At 38.9% G+C, this 18,878-nt stretch overlaps 1 protein-coding gene and 1 non-coding gene across 6 annotated transcripts in view; both read right to left on the reverse strand.

The window, feature by feature from the left end:
- The window catches only part of TEX9 (testis expressed 9), a 251,995-nt gene that overhangs the window by 91,165 nt on the left and 141,952 nt on the right, over positions 1–18,878 (reverse strand). For 4 of the 5 annotated variants that reach the window (XM_042252427.1, XM_042252425.1, XM_042252426.1 and 1 more), the window contains exons 1-2: positions 6,641–6,686; positions 6,446–6,537 (exon numbers count right to left, since the gene is read on the reverse strand). In XM_042252427.1, coding sequence (XP_042108361.1) covers positions 6,446–6,537; positions 6,641–6,661 — 113 coding nt within the window. In that variant the 5' untranslated portion in view covers positions 6,662–6,686. Of the gene's footprint in view, positions 1–6,445; positions 6,538–6,640; positions 6,687–18,878 lie in introns of those variants that run through there. The other variant, XM_060417893.1, reaches the window with a different exon arrangement.
- TRNAC-ACA (transfer RNA cysteine (anticodon ACA)) lies at positions 13,038–13,109 on the reverse strand. Its single transcript has one exon. It is a non-coding gene; the product is annotated as a tRNA-Cys (tRNA).

The raw sequence follows: 18,878 nt of genomic DNA on the forward strand, positions 1-18,878 counted from the left end.
CACAAATAGAAAACAAAACATAAGATGACCAAAACAACTTCAAATCAACAAACAAAATACCATAAATTCACTTATTAGAAGGCAGAAATTATCAGAGAGTATAAAAGAAATGTACTTAATAAGGCTAAATGACATACAAAGTTTGAAAATAAAAGAATGAAAGAGATGTAAAGACACTACAAATAATTAAAGGAATTATTCAAGAGGGTTTAAATAAAATGATATAACCCCCAAACAAAAATGGACACAATTAAAAGAAATTTTTAAGTTACAATTATAGCTGATTTTAGTACACCTCTGACAGAAGCCAATACAGCTACTGGAGAAAAAAACGTTGAGGACACCACTACTATGGACAGCAAAAGTAATCAGCTTGATCTAAGTTATTAGTCAACAAATAGTAAATACACTTTCTATCAAAGAATACACTGAATATTCACAAAAGTTCCACATATACCTGGTCAACTAAGTTTCAAAACGCCTTTGAAAATAAATGATACATTCTCTGACCACAGTACAATTAAAAATAAAATTTTAAATAACAAAAATAAAACAAACAAACAGATGCTTGGCAATTACAAAAACACACTAAAATAAACACTATGAAAATCATAAAATATTCAAAACTAAATAATCAGAAAGAATAGAAATATCAAAACAGACCTCGAAATACAGATTAGCTATGGTTGCAGAGAAATATTAAATGTACTAAATTTAAATGCAAAATTTTAAATGAATTAAAAAATTAGAAAACTTAAAAAAGAAAAACTAAATCCACAATTAGAAGAAAAAGAAACTATAAAGATAAGGCTAATGAAAAAAATTTTTAATCACACAGAAAATTAGCAATAAAACCAAAAGTTAATTCTCTGAAAAGACCAATAAAACATATACACCTCCCAATAAGACTGACAGGAAAGGTCCCAAAAGAAGATATATATTAAGTTACAGATATAGTCAAGACTTAAAATATAAGAGCATAATTAGAATAAATGTATGTTAATACACATACATGAAATGGACAGTTTTCTAGAAAACTAGCAAATAACCAAAATTTATTCTGGAAGCAATAATTATTAAAAAAACAATTCACAGAATAAAAAAAAAAAAACACCTCAAACTAGACTCAGTTTCACAATTTTAATCATGGGTAGATGATCTCTGATTACAAGAAGCTTCCAAGAACAGAATAAAACAAAAAAGGAAAGCTACTCAGTTTATTTTATAATAATGATATCAAAATCAGATAGGCAAAGAACTAGAAAAAAAGTAGGACCAATTTCACTTTGTTTATAGATGAAATAAAAAATCTACATAAAATTAAAGCAATCTAATCCAGGGGCCTTTCAAAGAAAACAATAAACCTGTCTTTGTAGTTCAGTATGTTAAAACATTAAATGAAGGAGTGAAAAAATTTTTATCACCTACATAAATTTGGGGGGGGGGACTTTGTTAAAATTTAACATTCATTCAAAATATAAAAAAGGATATAATATTGTCAATGCGAGAGACCTGGGTTCGATCCCTGGGTCGGGAAGATACCCTGGAGAAGGGAAAAGCTACCCACTCCAGTATTCTGGCCTGGAGAATTCCATGGACAAAGAGTCGGTCACGACTGAGCGGCTTTCACCTCACTTCACATCCTAGACTGAAAAACAAAGAATTAATGGAAACTGTGTCCTTAAGCCTGATAAAAAAAATATTTAGTCAAAACTCTACAGCATGATGGGAATGTAAACTGATACAGCTATTATGGAACACAGTAAGAGATTCCTTAAAAACTAGCTAGGCATAAATCTAGTTATTGAAAATAGAACAGAGAGTAAGAAACTAGGAATAAACCTTATGACCCAGGAATACCACTACTGGACATACACCCTAAGAAAACCACAATTCCAAAAGACACATGTACCCCAATGTTCACTGCAGCAATATTTACAACAGCCAGGGCATGGAAGCAACCTAAATGTCCATCAACAGATAAATGGATTAGGAAGTTGTGGTACATTTATACAGTGTAATATTGCTCAGCCATAAAAAGGAATGAATCTGACATAGTTGTAGTGAGGTGCATGAACCTGGAGCCTCTTATGCAGAGGAAGAGAAAAACAAGGAAGAGAAGAAACAAGTATTGCATATTAATGCATATACATGTAATCTAGAAAAACAATACTGGTAAATCTATTAGAGAATGGACTTGGGGACACAGCAGAGGAAGGTTAGGGTGGGACAAATTGAGAAAGTAGCATTGACATATATACACTATCATACACTAAAATAGTGAGGAAGCTGCTAAATAACATAGGGAGCCCAGCCTGGAGCTCTGTGATGACCTAGAGCAGTGGGGTGTGGGGACAGGAGGGTGGCTAAGGAGGGACGATATATATATTTAATTATGACTGATTCACATTGTTGAACAGCAGAAACCAAGGCAAAATTATAAAGCAATTTTCCACCAATTAAAAAATAAAATTTTCAAAACATGGATAACCAACAAGGCTCTAATCTACTGTACAGCACAAGAAACTCTATTCGATGTTATGTGGCACTCTGGACGGGAGGGGAGTTTGGGGGAGAATGGATACATGTACATATATGGAAGAGTCCCTTTGCTGTCCACCCGAAACTATCACAACATTGTGTGCTGGGGACTTCCCAGCTGGCACAGTAGCGAAGCATCTGCCTGACAATGCAGGAGACCCAAGAGACATGGGTTCGATCTCTGGGGTGGGAAGATCCTCTGAAGTAGGAAAGGGCAACCCACTCCCAGTATTCTTTGTTTTTTTTCTTTTTTCTGTATTTATTTTCAAACTTTAAACTTTTTATTTGTATTAGAGTATGGCCAATTAACAATGCTGTGGTAGTTTCAGGTGAACAGTGAAAGGGCTCAGCCATACATATATGTATCCATTCTCCCTCAAATCCCCCTCCCATCCAGGCTGGCACATAACACTGAGCAGAGTTCCATGCTGGTTATCCATTTTAAACATAGCTGTGTGTACATGATCTTCCCAGACTCCCTTAAACTATCCCTTTCCCCTGGCAACCATAAATTCATTTTTAAGTCTGTGAATCTTTGTTTTGTAAGTAAGTGCATTGTATCATTTCTTTTTAGATTCTACACATAAGGGATGTCATACGATATCTCTCCTTCTCTGACTTACTTCACTCAATATGACACTCATCCATTTTGCTGCAAATGGCATTATTTCCTTTTTAATGGCCAAGTAATATTCCACTGTATATATGTACCACACCTTTAACCATTTCTCTGTTGATGGACATTTAGATTGCTTCCATGTCTTGGCTATTGTAAACGGTGCTGTAATGAACACTGTGGTATGTGTATCCTTTCGGGTGTTTTCCTCCAGATATATGCACAAGAGTGGGATTGTAGAGTCATATGGTAGGACATACAGATGGCTAATAAGCACATGGAAAGACGTTCAACATCACTAGTTATTAGAGAAATGAAAATCAAAACTACAATGAGAAATCACCTCATACCAGTCAGAATGGCTATCATCAAAAAATCCACAAATATCAAATACTGGAGAGAGTGTGGAGAGAAGGGGATTCTCCTACACTGTTACATGGTACAACCACTATGGAGAACAGTGAGGTTACTTAAAACAAACAAACAAACAAACAAAAAAAAACTGCTCCAGTATTCTTGCCTGGAAAATTCCATGGACAGAGGAGCCTGACGGGTTACAGTCCATGAGGTCCCAAAGAGTTGGACACAACTAAGCAACTGAGCACAGCACATACAGCACAAAATCGATAAGGTTGATACTGCTGTCCACCTGAAACTATTACAACATTGTTAATCGGCTATACTCCAGTATAAAATTAAAAAAATTTTTAAAAATTCTACAGCAAATCTCAATTGTAGTGATAAATTATTAAATGCAGACTAATGAAAATCATAACTAAGATGATAATGCTTACCACCACTTTTTCTATTCCATATTATACTGGAGGTTCTAATCAGATCAAGAAAAAAGATGCAGAAGAAATTGTAAAGGAACAAAACTATCACAATTTGCATATGATATAACCATCTTTACAAAAAGCTCAAAGGACTCTGCAAAATAGGAGAATTCAGCAGTGCTGACACTCTTGACAAATGTAGGTGTAGGATCAATATACAAAAAATCAGTAATGTTTCTATACATACAACCAATTAGAAAATGTGGTAGAAAAAAAGCCATTCATTATAACAACAAAACTATAAAGTACCTTGAAAAGAATATTTAAGACTTTATGCAGTAATATGAGAAAATATTATTAATGGACACCAAAAACCCCTCCATGTAAAATAGAGATATATCATATCCATGGAAAGGCAGATTCAATAACATAAAGATATCAGTTCTCTGCAAATTAATCTATATGTCCAATTTAGTTGGCATTTAGCAGCAAGAAGTTTGAGGGAAGGCTTGCCCTGCAAGCTATCAAGGTTAATTAAAACAGATGCCACATGATCTTACTATTTAGCTTTCTCATTTTATGATACAAGCACATGGCTTGGAATATCTATTGATTTGAGTGATCAGCATATTCCTTGGTTTACTATCTCATACAGTGATTATTTCCTCCAGCTATTTGACAAGAGCTGATTGTGAAAGATTCTAGATTGGGATCCCTGGAAAGTGCTGTCTTCGGTTAATTAAAACAAAATATGCTTAAAACCAAGAAAACATGTAGCAAAATACTGTGTTATGATCTTATATTCTTGCCTATAAAGATGGCCAAACATTTCACCTTTATGCATAGTGCTGAGTGATCCACAAACTTCAAGCAGTGCCTGGGAGCTACTTTGTTCAAACACCTCAGCATCGCACACCTCAAGACTATGTAGAACAAGTAACAAAAGGGAGCCTTTACTGCAAAACTTCTGCTAAAACAGAATATAGATGTCTGACTTTAAGCAGGACTATAGCCTTAACAAGAGGCTTCCCAGGTGGTTCAATGGTAAAGAATCTGTCTGCAACATAGGAGACACAGATTTCCATCCCTGGGTTGGGAAGATCCCCTGGAGAAAGAAACGGCAACCTACTCCAGTATAATGTTTAGGGAAGTCTATGGACAGAGGAGTTGGGAAGGCTATACAGTCTACGCGGGGTGCAAAAGAGACAAGACTTAGCAACTCAACATTAGCCTTAATGAAGGGCCAGGTGCAAAATATACTTCGAAATAACCAGGTGAATTAACCTAATACATGTATTTAGTGCTATGTGGTGCATTGTAATGAAAACAAATGTTTTGGGTTTAGCTGACTCAGGACTGTTAATGAACAACAGACCCATTGATTAAGTACACTGTTAACTACAAATAATCGGCCCATTTTATCAAACAGTGGAAGATGATTATGTTTCTACATGCTATGAGAAGCTAACATGTCTAGTTTATCTAAGTACAGTACACTTCAGTTTTAACTCTAAACATGCTTTCATTTTAGGTACAGATCATTTGGTAACTACGTTTAACCATCTGAGGAATTGCTGGGATGTTTTGCAAGTTTTAAATTACATTACTTTAAATTAATTAAAAAGAAAGTAAACTTTTAAAATATAATTTTTTTGGTAAGGCTATACATAAGGGCAAATAAAAGACATGGTCTGTGACCTCGTGGAACTCAGTCCAGCACAGAAAACAGACACAAAGTAAACTAACAAATGAATTTACTGTAACAAGTTACACTAATAGCAAAGAAAATTCAATCAGACAATAAAAGAGTAATAGAAAGCCTATTTATCGTAGTCCAAAAAGGCCACTCTGGTAGAAAAAAACAAAAGAGGTCAAGATTACACAAGAGGTAGAAGCCAAGTGTGACAGAGCTTTTGAAGTGCAACTGGAAACCACTGCAAAGTTTTAGGCAAGGGAGAGACAAGATCAAATTAACAAGATTACTGACATCTGCATGACAAATGGGGGATGAAGAGTGGAGTGGTCCTAGAGTGAAAACACGTGTTGTCAGGATATTTGTAATTACATTGAGACTAGGTAAAGAAAGGAAACCCTCCCAACTCCACCGAAGGTGGGTAAGAATGACAATTCCAAATGCCCTGAGAAACATGCTTTGAGTTTAGAAACCAAACATAAAAGAAATTTACATACGTAAACTCTAGGAACTTGAAATTAAGCGGAATTCATTTAACTAGAAACAACCATGCGCTGGCAATTCGCGCTATCCAAACTACTCCTAAACATATCATCTTGCTGACGAACAGGTTTACTTATTTGCGTAAAATTTTCTCCCACTTCCAACACCTACGAGGACGCAGCTCAAGTTAAAGAGAAAAGATAAAGGGCAAGTAAATGGGCTGAGAAGAAAATGCTGGACGATGAACGGTCTCAAAGATCCAGTCACCAGGAAAAGTACTTGTAAGCAGCCTCATTTAGGTGAAAGAAGAAAAACCTGAACCGCTGAAGTTCTTACTTATATTCTTCCTCCTTGGCGAGGAGGTCCCGTCGAGGCGTGGCAAGTTGCTGAATGCGTGGCGGGAGCGGAGTCTCTGAAACGCCCGGTCTCTGTAAAAGAGGCAGACACTTTCAGAACCAAAGTTCAATGAATTTTGGTGTCCTGAGGACGCCGAAACCTAGCTGCTACCCAGGACAGGCCAGTTGAACTAACCTTGAAACTTCTCCCGGCCATCTTCCGCGGCCGCGACGCCGTTACCGAGGCAACGACGCACTTTCCCGCGAGAGTTACCACAACCCCGGCGGCCTTCCAGCTCAGGGCACGATTGGGACCACGCCCCAACTCTTGGCAGAAAACAGCGCGAGCTTAGGACCGGGCTGAGACCTGGGGAGTGTGCGCTGCCGTTTTGTACCCGACTTGGGGTAAACGCTAACCGCAGTCTTGCAGGAACTGAAGAAGCCAAAGTCGTGGACTGATTTATAGAATAGAAAAGACTAGAGATCTCTTCAAGAAAATTAGAGATACCAAGGGAACATTTCATGCAAAGATGGGCTCGATAAAGGACAGAAATGGTATGGACCTAACAGAAGCAGAAGATATTAAGAAGAGGTAGCAAGAATACACAGACGAACTGTACAAAAGATCTTCACGACCCAGATTTTCACGATGGTGTGATTACTCACCTAGAGCCAGACATCCTGGAATGTGAAGTCAAGCGGGGTTTAGGAAGTATCACTAGGAACAAAGCTAGTGGAGGTGATGGAATAGTGGAGGAGATGGAATTCCAGTTGAGCTATTTCAAATCCTGAAAGATGACGCTGTGAAAGTGCTGCACTGAATATTCCAGGAAACTTGGAATAAGCACTGGCCACGACTGGGAAAGGCCAGTTTTCATTCCAATCCCTAAGAAAAGCAATGCCAAAGAATGTTCAAACTACAGCACAATTGCACTCATCTCACACACTAGTAAAACAGTGCTCAAAATTCTCCAAGCCAGGCTTCAACAATATGTGAACGGTGAACTTCAGATGTTCAAGCTGGTTTTAGAAAAGGCAGAGGAAACAGAGATCAAACTGCCAACATCTGTTGGCATCATAGAAAACGCATGAGAGTTCCAGAAAAACATCTATTTCTGCTTTATTGGCTATGCCAAAGCCTTTGACTGTGTGGATCACAATAAACTGTGGAAATTTTTGAATGAGATGGGAATACCAGACCACCTGACCCGCCTCTTGAGAAATCTGTCTGTGGTATGCAGATCAGGGAGCAAGTTAGAACTGGACACGGAACAACAGACTCGTTCCAAATAGGAAAAGGAGTACGTCAAGGCTGTATACGGCCACCATGCTTATTTAATTTATATGCAGAGTACATCATGAGAAACGCTGGGCTGGATGAAGCACAACCTGGAATCAAGATTGCCAGGAGAAATATCAATAACCTCAGATATGCAGATGACACCACCGTTATAGCAGAAAGTTAAAAAGAACTAAAGAGCCTCTTGATGAAAGTGAAAGAGGAGAGTGAAAAAGTTGACTTAAAGCTCAACATTCGGAAAACGAAGACCATGGCATCTGGTCCCATCACTTCATGGGAAATAGATGGGGAAACAGTGGAAACAGTGGCAGACTTTATTTTCTTGGGCTCCAAAATCTTGCAGATGGTGACTGCAGCCATGAAATAAAAAGACGCTTACTCCTTGGAAGAAAAATTATAACCAACCTAGACAGCATATTGGAGAAGGTAATGGCACCCTGCTCCAGTACTCTTGCCTGGAAAATCCCATGATGGAGGAGCCTGGAAGGCTGCAGTCCTTGGGGTCACTGAGGGTCAGACATGACTGAGCGACTTCACTTTCACTTTTCACTTTCATGCATTGGAAAAGGAAATGGCAACCCACTATAGTGTTCTTGCCTAGAGAATCCCAGGGACGGGAGAGCCTGGTGAGCTGCCATCTATGGGGTCGCACAGAGTTGGACATGACTGAAGTGACTTAGCAGCAGCAGCAGCAGACAGCATATTAAAAAGGAGAGACATTACTTTGCCAACAAAGGTCAGTCTAGTCAAGGCTATGGTTTTTCCAGTAGACATGTATGGTTGTGAGAGTTGGACTATAAAGAAAGCAGAATAATTGATGCTTTTGAACTGTGGCATTGGAGAAGACTCTTGATAGTCCTTTGGACTGCAAGGAGATCCAACCAGTCCATCCTAAGGGAAACCAGTCCTAGGTGTTCATTGGAAGGACTAATGTTGAAGCTAAACTCCAATACTTTGGCCACCTGATTTGAAGAGCTCATTTGAAAAGACTTTGATGCTGGGAAAGATTGAAGGTAAGAGGAGAAGGGGACGACAGAGGCTGAGATGGTTGGATGGCATCACCGACTCAATGGAAGTGAGTTTGAGTAAACTCTGGGAGTTGGTGATGGACAGGGAGGCCTGGCATGCTGCAGTCCATGGGGTTGCAAAGAGTCGGACGTGACTAAGCGACTGAACTGACTGACTAACTGTGGAAAACAGTCTCGCATTTTCTCAAAACCATACACATAAAATTACCACATGATCCAGCAGCCCACTCCTAGTTATATGCCCAAGAGAAATGAAAACATATACGCTTACAAAAAGTTGTACACAAATGTTTATAGCAGTATTCTTCAGAAAAGACAAAAAGTCAAAATGACTCAAATGATACACTGATTCATAGGTAAATAAAAAGTGATGTATTCATCAATGGAATATTATTCAGGGCCAGAAAGGAATGAAGTACTGATGCATACTACAATATGGATGAACCTTGAAAACATGCTATGTGAAAGAAGCAATTCACAAAAGACCACATATTATATGATTCCATTCTATTAGGACCACATATAATATGGAATGTCTAGAACAGGCAAATCTATAGAGACAGAAAGCTGTTCGGTGATTGCCTAGCCCTGAAAGATAAAGGGGAATTGACTAAGGTGTTGCCAGATTTTCGGGGTCGGGGGGGCGGGGGTAATGAAAATGTTCTAAAATTGATTGTGATGATGGTTGCACAAATCTGTCAATATACTAAAAGACAACTGTACACTTTATATGGATAAATGGTGAGTATGTGAAATACATCAGTCAAGTTGTTAAAACATTAAAAATAAAATTAATTATTAAAATAAAAATGTCAAAAGATGGGGAAAAAGTACACCATACTAACACTAATCAAAAGAAAGCTGGAGTAGCCACATTAACTTCAAACAAAATGACCTCAGAACCGGAAAAACTATCACAGATAAAGAGGAATATTACATAAAGGATAAGGAGATCAACTCTCCAAGGAGATATAACAATCCTGAATGTGTATGAACCAAACAGTTGAGTGTCAAAATGTATGAGGCAAAAACTAATAGGAGTGCAAAGAGAAACAGATAAATCCACAAGTACATTTGGAGATATCAACTCCTCTTTTTCAGTCATTGATAGTTCAGGGAGGCAGAAAATCAGTAAGGATGGAATTGCCTTCAACAGCACTATTAGTCCCAAGGAATCAGCAAAAATCTGCTTGATCTAACTGACATTTAGAGAATACTCCATCCAACAACAGCAGAATACACATTCTTATCAAGGTCACATGGCATATTTACCAAGATAGACCACATTCTGGGCCATAAAATGCACAGTGATAAATTTAAAAGAATAGAAATTATATTCATTTCCTAGAATTGCTATAAGAAAGCACCACAAACTGGATGGCTTAAAACAAAATAAATTTATTGTCTCCCAGTATAGAGACTGGTAGTCCAAAGTCAAGATGTTAGCAGGGCAGTGCTCCCTTTGAAACCTGTAGGGGAGAATTCTTCTGTGCATTTTCCTAGTTTCTGGTGGTGGCTGTCACTCCCTGCCATTCCTTGGCTTGTAGCTGCATCTGGCCAATCTCTGCCTCTACAATCATATAGCATTCCCCCTGTGTGTCTCTGTCTACACATGGCATTTCCTCCAGTCATACTGGATTAGGCCCAACTGGTGGCTCAGATGGTAAAGTGTCTGTCTACAACGCGAGAGACCTGGGTTCAATCTCTGGGTTGGGAAGATCCCCTGGAGAAGGAAATGGCAATCCACTCCAGTATATTGCCTGGAAAATCCCATGGACAGAGGAGCCTGGAAGGCTACTACAGTCCATGGGGTCGCAAAGAGTCGGACACGACTGAGCGACTTCACTTCAATGATCTCATCTTAACTTGATTACATTTGTAAAGACCCAATTTCCAAATAAGGTCACATCCACAGATTAAGGGGAGAGGTGTGTGTATGATGGGTTAGGACTTCAGCATATTTTTGGAGGAATACAGTTCAATCTGTAATAATAGAAATTATATAAACTATCTTCTGAGGCATAACATAAAAAAGCTGGAAAACCCAAAATATTTGGAGATTAAATACACTTTAAAATAATACATGGGACTAAAACATTAAAATATTTTATTTAAATAAAATAAAAATATTTTAATAAAAATACGTTAAAATAATACTTCTTCAAAGAAGTCTAAAAAGAAATTAAAAAGTATTTTGAACTCAATGAAAATGAAAATACAATCTACCAAAACTTGTAGGATACAGTGAAAGCAGCACTTAGAATGCTTAGCATTAAATGTATGTATCAGAAAAGAAGGCAAATCTAAAACCAACAATCTAAGGTTCCACCTTAGGCAATGGGAGAAAGAAGAACAATTTAAGCTTAAAGAGAGCAAAAGAAAAGAAATAATAAAAATTAAAATAGAAATTAATGGAATTGAAAACAGGAAAACAGAGAAAATCATAGAAACCAAAATCTGGTTCTTTGAAAAGATCAATAAATTCAATAAATCTCTGGCTACATTAACCAGGAAAAAAAGTGAAGGCACAAAATTACCTATTATATGTTCTTTTATGTGATGCTCAGGTGCAACCACAAGGAAAGGTACAGAAGAGGCTCAAGAAAATAAAGTTCATTATACTCATCAGTTCCATAACTAGGAGGTACAGAATGCCATTCAGGGCTTCATGGGAAAGCCCCATGGTAGTAGGAGGCAGAAAACATGAGTCAAGGGAAAACCTAAGCTACCCTGCAAAAAAAGAAAGGCAAAGTGAACAGTTTAGGACTGGTTAGTTTGAATCATTTGAGCAGGCTTTAAGCTTTAGGGGCTGTTTCTAGCTGTCTGGTATCTGGCCCTAGGATGATTAATAAAACAAAGGAATATTGCCTCCTAAAGTGTACAGGCCAGGTAGAGGGGGTATGACTCCACATTGGTCAGTTGGCATGTTTAAGGTATACTCCTGGCTGAGCCCTTTTGCTATCGCTGAGAATTGGCTAGGTCAATAAGTTGCATCAGCCAAAAATGTTATTTTTTTTAAGATGTCAAATCATAATAATACACAGAAAAAATGTAAATAAACAATTTAATATCATTATTAAAATGGGATCAGGATCATTATTAATTATCCCATGAACACTAAAAGGAAAAGAAAGGAGTACTATCAACAACTACATATGCAGAAATTTTATAAATTAGGTGAAATGAACCAATTCCTTGAAAGATGCAAACTACCAAAATTCACATAAAGAAAAATAGATAATAAGTAATTAAGGGTGGAGTCAATAATTTTCCAAGAAAGAAAGCAGCAGAACCAGGTTGTTTCACCTATGAATTCAACTAACATTCAAGGATTAAATGATACCAATTCTCCACAATCTCTTCTCAAAAACAGAAAGAAAGGGGACACTCCTAACTCACTCATGAGTCCAGCATAACCCTAATACCAAAAGCAGTTAGGGACATATATTTAAAAAAAAAAACTATAGACGATATCTCTCATGAACATAGTTATAAAAGTCTTTAACAAATATTAGCAAATTGGATCCAACAAAGTACAAAAAGAATTATACAATAAAAACAAGTGAGATTTATTATAGGTGAGTAAGACTAGCTCAGCATCATAAAGTCAATCAGTAAAACTCAGTACATGAAGAGAATAAAGAAGAAAAAACACAATCATATAAATTGATGCAGCAAAAGCTTGTGAGAAAATCCTGGTAAAAATTCTCAGCAATCTAGGAATAGAGGGGAACTTCCTCAACATGATAAAGGACATCTACAAAATAACTACTGCTAGCACCATACTTAATAGTAAGAAACTGAATGTTTTCCTCCAAAGATCAGTAACAAGGCAAGGATATTCTTTCTCACCATTTTTATTTACTCTCAAACCTAGAGTCCTAGCCAATAATAAACAAGAAAAAGAAACAAAAAGTATATAGATTGAAGAAATAAAATACCTTCATTTGTAGATGACATAAGAGTAGATGGAGAAATCCAAAGGAATCAGCAAAACTCTCCCAGAACTAATAAGCAAGGCTGATAAAACAAAATGTTGTATATACATACAATGAATTTGGATATACACTATAAAATGGATGAACCTTGAAAACATGCTAAGTGAAATAAGCCAGACACAAAAGAACAAATACTGTGAAAGTGAAGTCGCTCAGTTGTGTTCGACTCTGCGACCCCATAGACTGTAGCCTACCAGGTTCCTCTGTCCATGGGATCTTCTAGGCAATAGTACTGTAGTGGATTGCCATTTCCTTCTCCAGGGGATCTTCCCAACCCAGGGCTCGAACCTGGGTCTCCTGCATTGTAGACAGACGCTTTACCGTCTGAGCCACCAGGGAAGTCCAGAACACAAAAGAACAAATACTGTATGATTCTGCATATATGAAGTATCTAGAATAGACAAATACTGAGATAGAAAATAGAATAGAGGTTGCCAGGAAATGGGGAGAGAGGAGACTGGCATGTTATTTTTCTTTAATGGGTACAGAGTTTCTGTTTGGGGAGATCAAAAAATTCTGGAAATGGATAATCATAATCAATGAACAACATTATGAATATATTTAATGCCACCATATTGCATATGTTAAAATAGTTACAGTGGTAAATTTTATTTATGTATATTTTACTACAGTAAAAAAAAAAAAAAAAATCCAGTCAGGACAGTCTACAAAATACCCCATCTGTACTCCTGAAAACCATTAATGTCAGGCAAAGCAAGGAAAGTTTGAGAAACTATCACAACCAAGAGGAGCCTAAAGAAACATGACAAATGTAAAGTGGTATCCTGGATCAAATCCAGGAACAGAAAAAGACATTAGGTTTAAAAACCAAAGAAATCTGAATAAACTGTGGCCTTAGTTAATAACAATGCATCAATAATGGCTCATTAATTGTAACAAATGCATTAGACAAATGTTAATAATAAGGGAAATTGGGTGGAGGATATATGGGAACTCTATTCTCAGGTTTTCTGTAAATCTAATTCTGTTTTTTAAAAAATAAAGTCTATTTTTTAAAAAGCTAAAAGAGACTCTGCTTCAACAGAATTGTAAATTAAATCATCTGGGGGCACCCTTGTATTGCAAAACAACCAGATTATGTTAAAAAATGCAGAGAAGTATATATGCATTGCTGAAAATTTGAAGGAAGCAGAGAAAATTTCCATGTGTCTTGCTGATGTCTCCCCCTCTAGCTCCTTGCCCTCTCAAACAAAACAAAACTGATTGTGTGAATAGGCAATTAAAAATAAAAGGACTAATCAGAGAAAATGTCCATTAAAGAACTGTGCTCAGAAAATAAAGTCTGTGTTTGGCCAACAGTAATATGGAGCAGCTGAAATTGAGACCCTTGCTCAAAGTTACTAAACCAAATGAAAAAAAGCTAAAGTAGTTCCAGATGGGTAGTGCCCCCAGGCTCCCAGCAGAACCAAAACAAATCTTCAGAGAAAAATACCTCTAATTAATCCCCCCGGATTCCTGGAGTAAGATCAAGAAAATGTGAGTTCACCAACAAAACTCACACTCAGAAAGGAAACAAATCACCATTAGTAAAAAATGAGCAGAAATAATAAATATTTAGAACTCCCAAATGAGATTAAAATTGTATTAGCTGTAAAAAGCAGAATATCTATTTAGAAAATATTTAAATAAATAAGGGATAAAATCATAATGGTGAGCAAACAACAAGACCAAGCAAATGTACAAATAACCAAATGAACCTTTCAGGCTTTAAATAAACGTTTGTTAACTGATCCATGTCAATTTTCTGGACACCTGAAACTAACACATCACTGCAAATGAACTCAGTTCAGTTCAGTTCAGTCGCTCAGCCGTGTCCGACTCTTTGCGACCCCATGAATTGCAGCACACCAGGCCTCCCTGCCCATCACCACCTCCCGGAGTTCACTCAGACTCACGTCCATCGAGTCCGTGATGCCATCCAGCCATCTCATCCTCTGTCGTCCCCTTCTTCTCCTGCCCCCAACCCCTCCCAGCATCAGAGGTTTTTCCAATGAGTCAACTCTTCACATGAGGTGGCCAAAGTACTGGAGTTGCAGCTTGAGCATCATTCCTTCCAAAAGAAATCCCAGGGCTGATCTCCTTCAGAATGGACTGGTTGGATCTCCTTGCAGTCCAAGGGACTCTCAAGAGTCTTCTCCAACACCACAGTTCAAAAGCATCAATTCTTTGGCACCCATCAGCTTTCTTCACATCCATACATGAACACTGGAAAAACCACGGCCTTGACTAGACAGACATTTGTGGGCAAAGTAATGTCTCTGCTTTTCAATATGCTATATAGGTTGGTCATAACTTTTCTTCCAAGGAGTAAGCGTCTTTTAATTTCATGGCTGCAATCACCATCTGCAGTGTTTCCACTGTTTCCCCATCTATTTCCCATGAAGTGATGGGACCAGAGGCCATGATCTTCATTTTCTGAATGTTCAGCTTTAAGCCAACTTTTTCACTCTTCTCTTTCACTTTCATCAAGAGGCTTTTTAGTCCCTCTTCATTTTCTGCCATAAGGGTGGTATCATCTGCATATCTGAGGTTATTGATATTTCTCCCGGCAATCTTGATTCCAGCTTGTGCTTCTTCCAGTCCAGCATTTCTCATGATGTACTCTGCATATAAGTTAAATAAGCAGGGTGACAGTATACAGCCTTGACGTACTCCTTTTCCTATTTGAAACCAGTCTGTTGTTCCATGTCCAGTTCTAACTGTTGCTTCCTGACCTGCATATACGTTTCTCAAGAGGCAGGTCAGGTGGTCTGGTATTCCCATCTCTCTCAGAATTTTCCACAGTTTATTGTGATCTACACAAAGGCTTTGGCATAGTCAATAAAGCAGAAATAGATGTTTCTCTGGAACTCTCTTGCTTTTTTGATGATCCAGCAGATGTCAGCAATTTGATCTCTGGTTCCTCTGCCTTTTCTAAAACCAGCTTGAACATCTGGAAGTTCACGGTTCATGTATTGCTGAAGATTGGCTTGGAGAATTTTGAGCATTACTTTACTAGCATGTGAGATGAGTGCAATTGTGCGGTAGTTTGAGCATTCTTTGGCACTGCCTTTCTTTGGGATCGGAAGGAAAACTGACCTTTTCCAGTCCTGTGGCCACTGCTGAGTTTTCCAAATTTGCTGGCATATTGACTGCAGCACTTCCACAGCATCATCTTTCAGGATTTGAAAGAGCTCAACTGGAATTCCATCACCTCCACTAGCTTTGTTCTTAGAAATGCTTTCTAAGGCTGACCTGACTTCACATTCCAGGATGTCTGGCTCTAGGTGAGTGATCACACCATCATGATTATCTTGGTCTTGAAGATCTTTTTTGTACAGTTCTTCTGTGTATTCTTGCCACCTCTTCTTAATATCTTCTGCTTCAGTGAGGTCCCTACCATTTCTGTCATTTATCGAGCCCATCTTTGCATGAAATTTTCCCTTGGTATCTCTGATTTTCTTGAAGAGATCTCTAGTCTTTCCCATTCTATTGTTTTGTTCTTATTTTTGCATTGATCGCTGAGTAAGGCTTTATTATCTCCCCTTGCTATTCTTTGGAACTCTCCATTCAGATGCTTCTATCTTTCCTTTTCTCCTTTGCTTTTTACCTCTCTTCTTTTCACAGTTATTTTAAGGCCTCCTCAGACAGCCATTTTGCTTGTTTGCATTTCTTTTCCATGGGGATGGTCTTGATCCCTGTCTCCTGTAAAATGCCACGAACCTCATTCCATAGTTCATCAGGCACTCTATCTATCAGATATAGGCCCTTAAATCTATTTCTCACTTCCACTGTATAATCATAAGGGATTTGATTTAGGTCATACCTGAATGGTCTAGTGGTTTTCCCGACTTTCTTCAATTTAAGTCTAAATTTGGTAATAAGGAGTTCATGATGTGAGCCACAGTCAGCTCCTGGTCTTGTTTTTGTTGACTGTATAAGCTTCTCGATCTTTGGCTGCAAAGAATATAATCAATCTGATTTCGGTGTTGACCATCTGGTGATGTCCATGTGTAGAGTCTTCTCTTGTGTTGTTGGAAAAGGGTGTTTGCTATGACCAGTGCATTTTCTTGGCAAAACTCTATTAGTCTTTGCCCTGCTTCATTCAATATTCCAAGGCCAAATTTGCCTGTTACTCCAGGTGTTTCTTGACTTCCTACTTTTGCATTCCAGTCCTCTACAATGAAAAGGACATCTTTTTTGGGGTTCTAAAAGGTCTTGTAGGTCTTCATAGAACCGTTCAACTTCAGCTTCTTCAGCATTACTGGTGGGGGCATAGACTTGGATTACTGTGATATGGAATGGTTTGCCTTGGAAACAAACAGAGATCATTCTGTCGTTTTTGAGACTGCATCCAAGTACTGCATTTCGGACTCTTTTGTTGACCATGATGGCTACTCCATTTCTTCTGAGGGATTCCTGCCCACAGTAGTAGATATAATGGTCATCTGAGTTAAATTCACCCATTCCAGTCCATTTTAGTTCTCTGATTCCTAGAATGTCGATGTTCACCCTTGCCATCTCTTGTTTGACCACTTCCAATTTGCCTTGATTCATGGACCTGACATTCCAGGTTCCTATGTAATATTGCTCTTTACAGCACTGGACCTTGCTTCTATCACCAGTCACATCTGTTAGGGACCAAATGATGGTCCAAGGACCTGAGTCATGTTTACCAGAAAGAGACAAGACATGCGCTCACCCTGCCTGGCCAATCATGTAACGCCAGCTACTCCTGTAACTGAGACAAAAAACTGCCTGTATATAAGCCGCCACACTCCTTTGTTCGGGGCTCTTGTCGGATTCTGCTGTGCCGGATGAGACTTGGGCCCTAGCGCGCTAGAAATAAAACTCCCTTCTTGCCTTTGCATTACCATGGTGGACTTGCTCTCTCGGTCGGTTCGGAGATACGGGCTTGGAACATAACAACATCCACAACTGGATATTGTTTTTGCTTTGGCTCCATCCCTTCATTCTTTCTGGAGTTATTTCTCCACCAATCTCCGGTAGCGTATTGGGCACCTAGCGACCTGGGGAGTTCCTCCTTCAGTACCCTATCATTTTGTCCTTTTCATACTGTTCCTGGGGTTCTCAAGGCAAGAATACTGAAGTGGTTTCCCATCCTCTTCTCCAGTGGACCACATTCTGTCAGACCTCTCCACCATGACCAGCCCGTCTTGGGTGGCCCCATAGGGCATGGCTTAGTTTCACTGAGTTAGACAAGGCTGTAGTCCTAGTGTGATTAGATTGACTAGTTTTCTGGGATTGTGGTTTCAATGTGTCTGCCCTCTGATGCCCTCTTGCAACACCTACCGTCTTCCTTGGGTTTCTCTTACTTTGGGCATGGGTATCTTTTCACGGCTGCTCCAGCAAAGCTCAGTTGCTGCTCCTTACCTTGGATGAGGGCTATCTCCTCACCGCAGCCCCTCCTGACCTTGAAGGTGGAATAGCTCCTCTAAGCCCTCCTGAGCCCACGCAGCCACCGCCCTTTGGACATGGGGTAGGTCCTCCCAGCAGCTGCCCCTGGCCTTGGGAGTGGGGTAGCTCCTTCTGGCCACCGCCCTTGACCTTGGACGTGGGGTAGCTCCTCTTGGCTGTTCCTGCGCTGTCGCAGCTTGGCACTCTCAGCTGCTGCCCCTGACCTCGGACGTGGGGTAACTCCTCTTGGCCGCTGCCCCTCGGGGATGGGGTCCTCCTGGCTTCTGCCCTTGACCTCGGTGGTGGGGTAGCTCCTCTAGGCCGCGCCATGTGCGCCGGTGGCAGCCGCCCGCGCCATGTGCGCCGGTGGCAGCCGCCCGCGCCATGTGAATGAACTATACGCCAATAAAATTTTTTTAGTTAAATACTAATAATTTGTTGAGATAAAAACACTCAGTGGTGGGTTGAATGGCACAGATAGTTTGTAAAGCATAAAATATCTAAGAAAATTATCCAGAATGAACAGAGAATGAGAAGAATATGGGAAATATGAAAGAAATGTTAAAAAATTATAGAAGATAGGCTGAGATGATCTGACATATAAATAATCAGAGTCCAAGGACAGATTTTTAGAATTGAGAGTGATATTATAAAAGTTAATTGCTTAGAATCTCCCAGGGTTTAGTAAAG

The sequence above is a fragment of the Ovis aries genome, chromosome 7 (assembly GCF_016772045.2).
Source record: "Ovis aries strain OAR_USU_Benz2616 breed Rambouillet chromosome 7, ARS-UI_Ramb_v3.0, whole genome shotgun sequence".
NCBI lineage: Eukaryota > Metazoa > Chordata > Mammalia > Artiodactyla > Bovidae > Ovis > Ovis aries.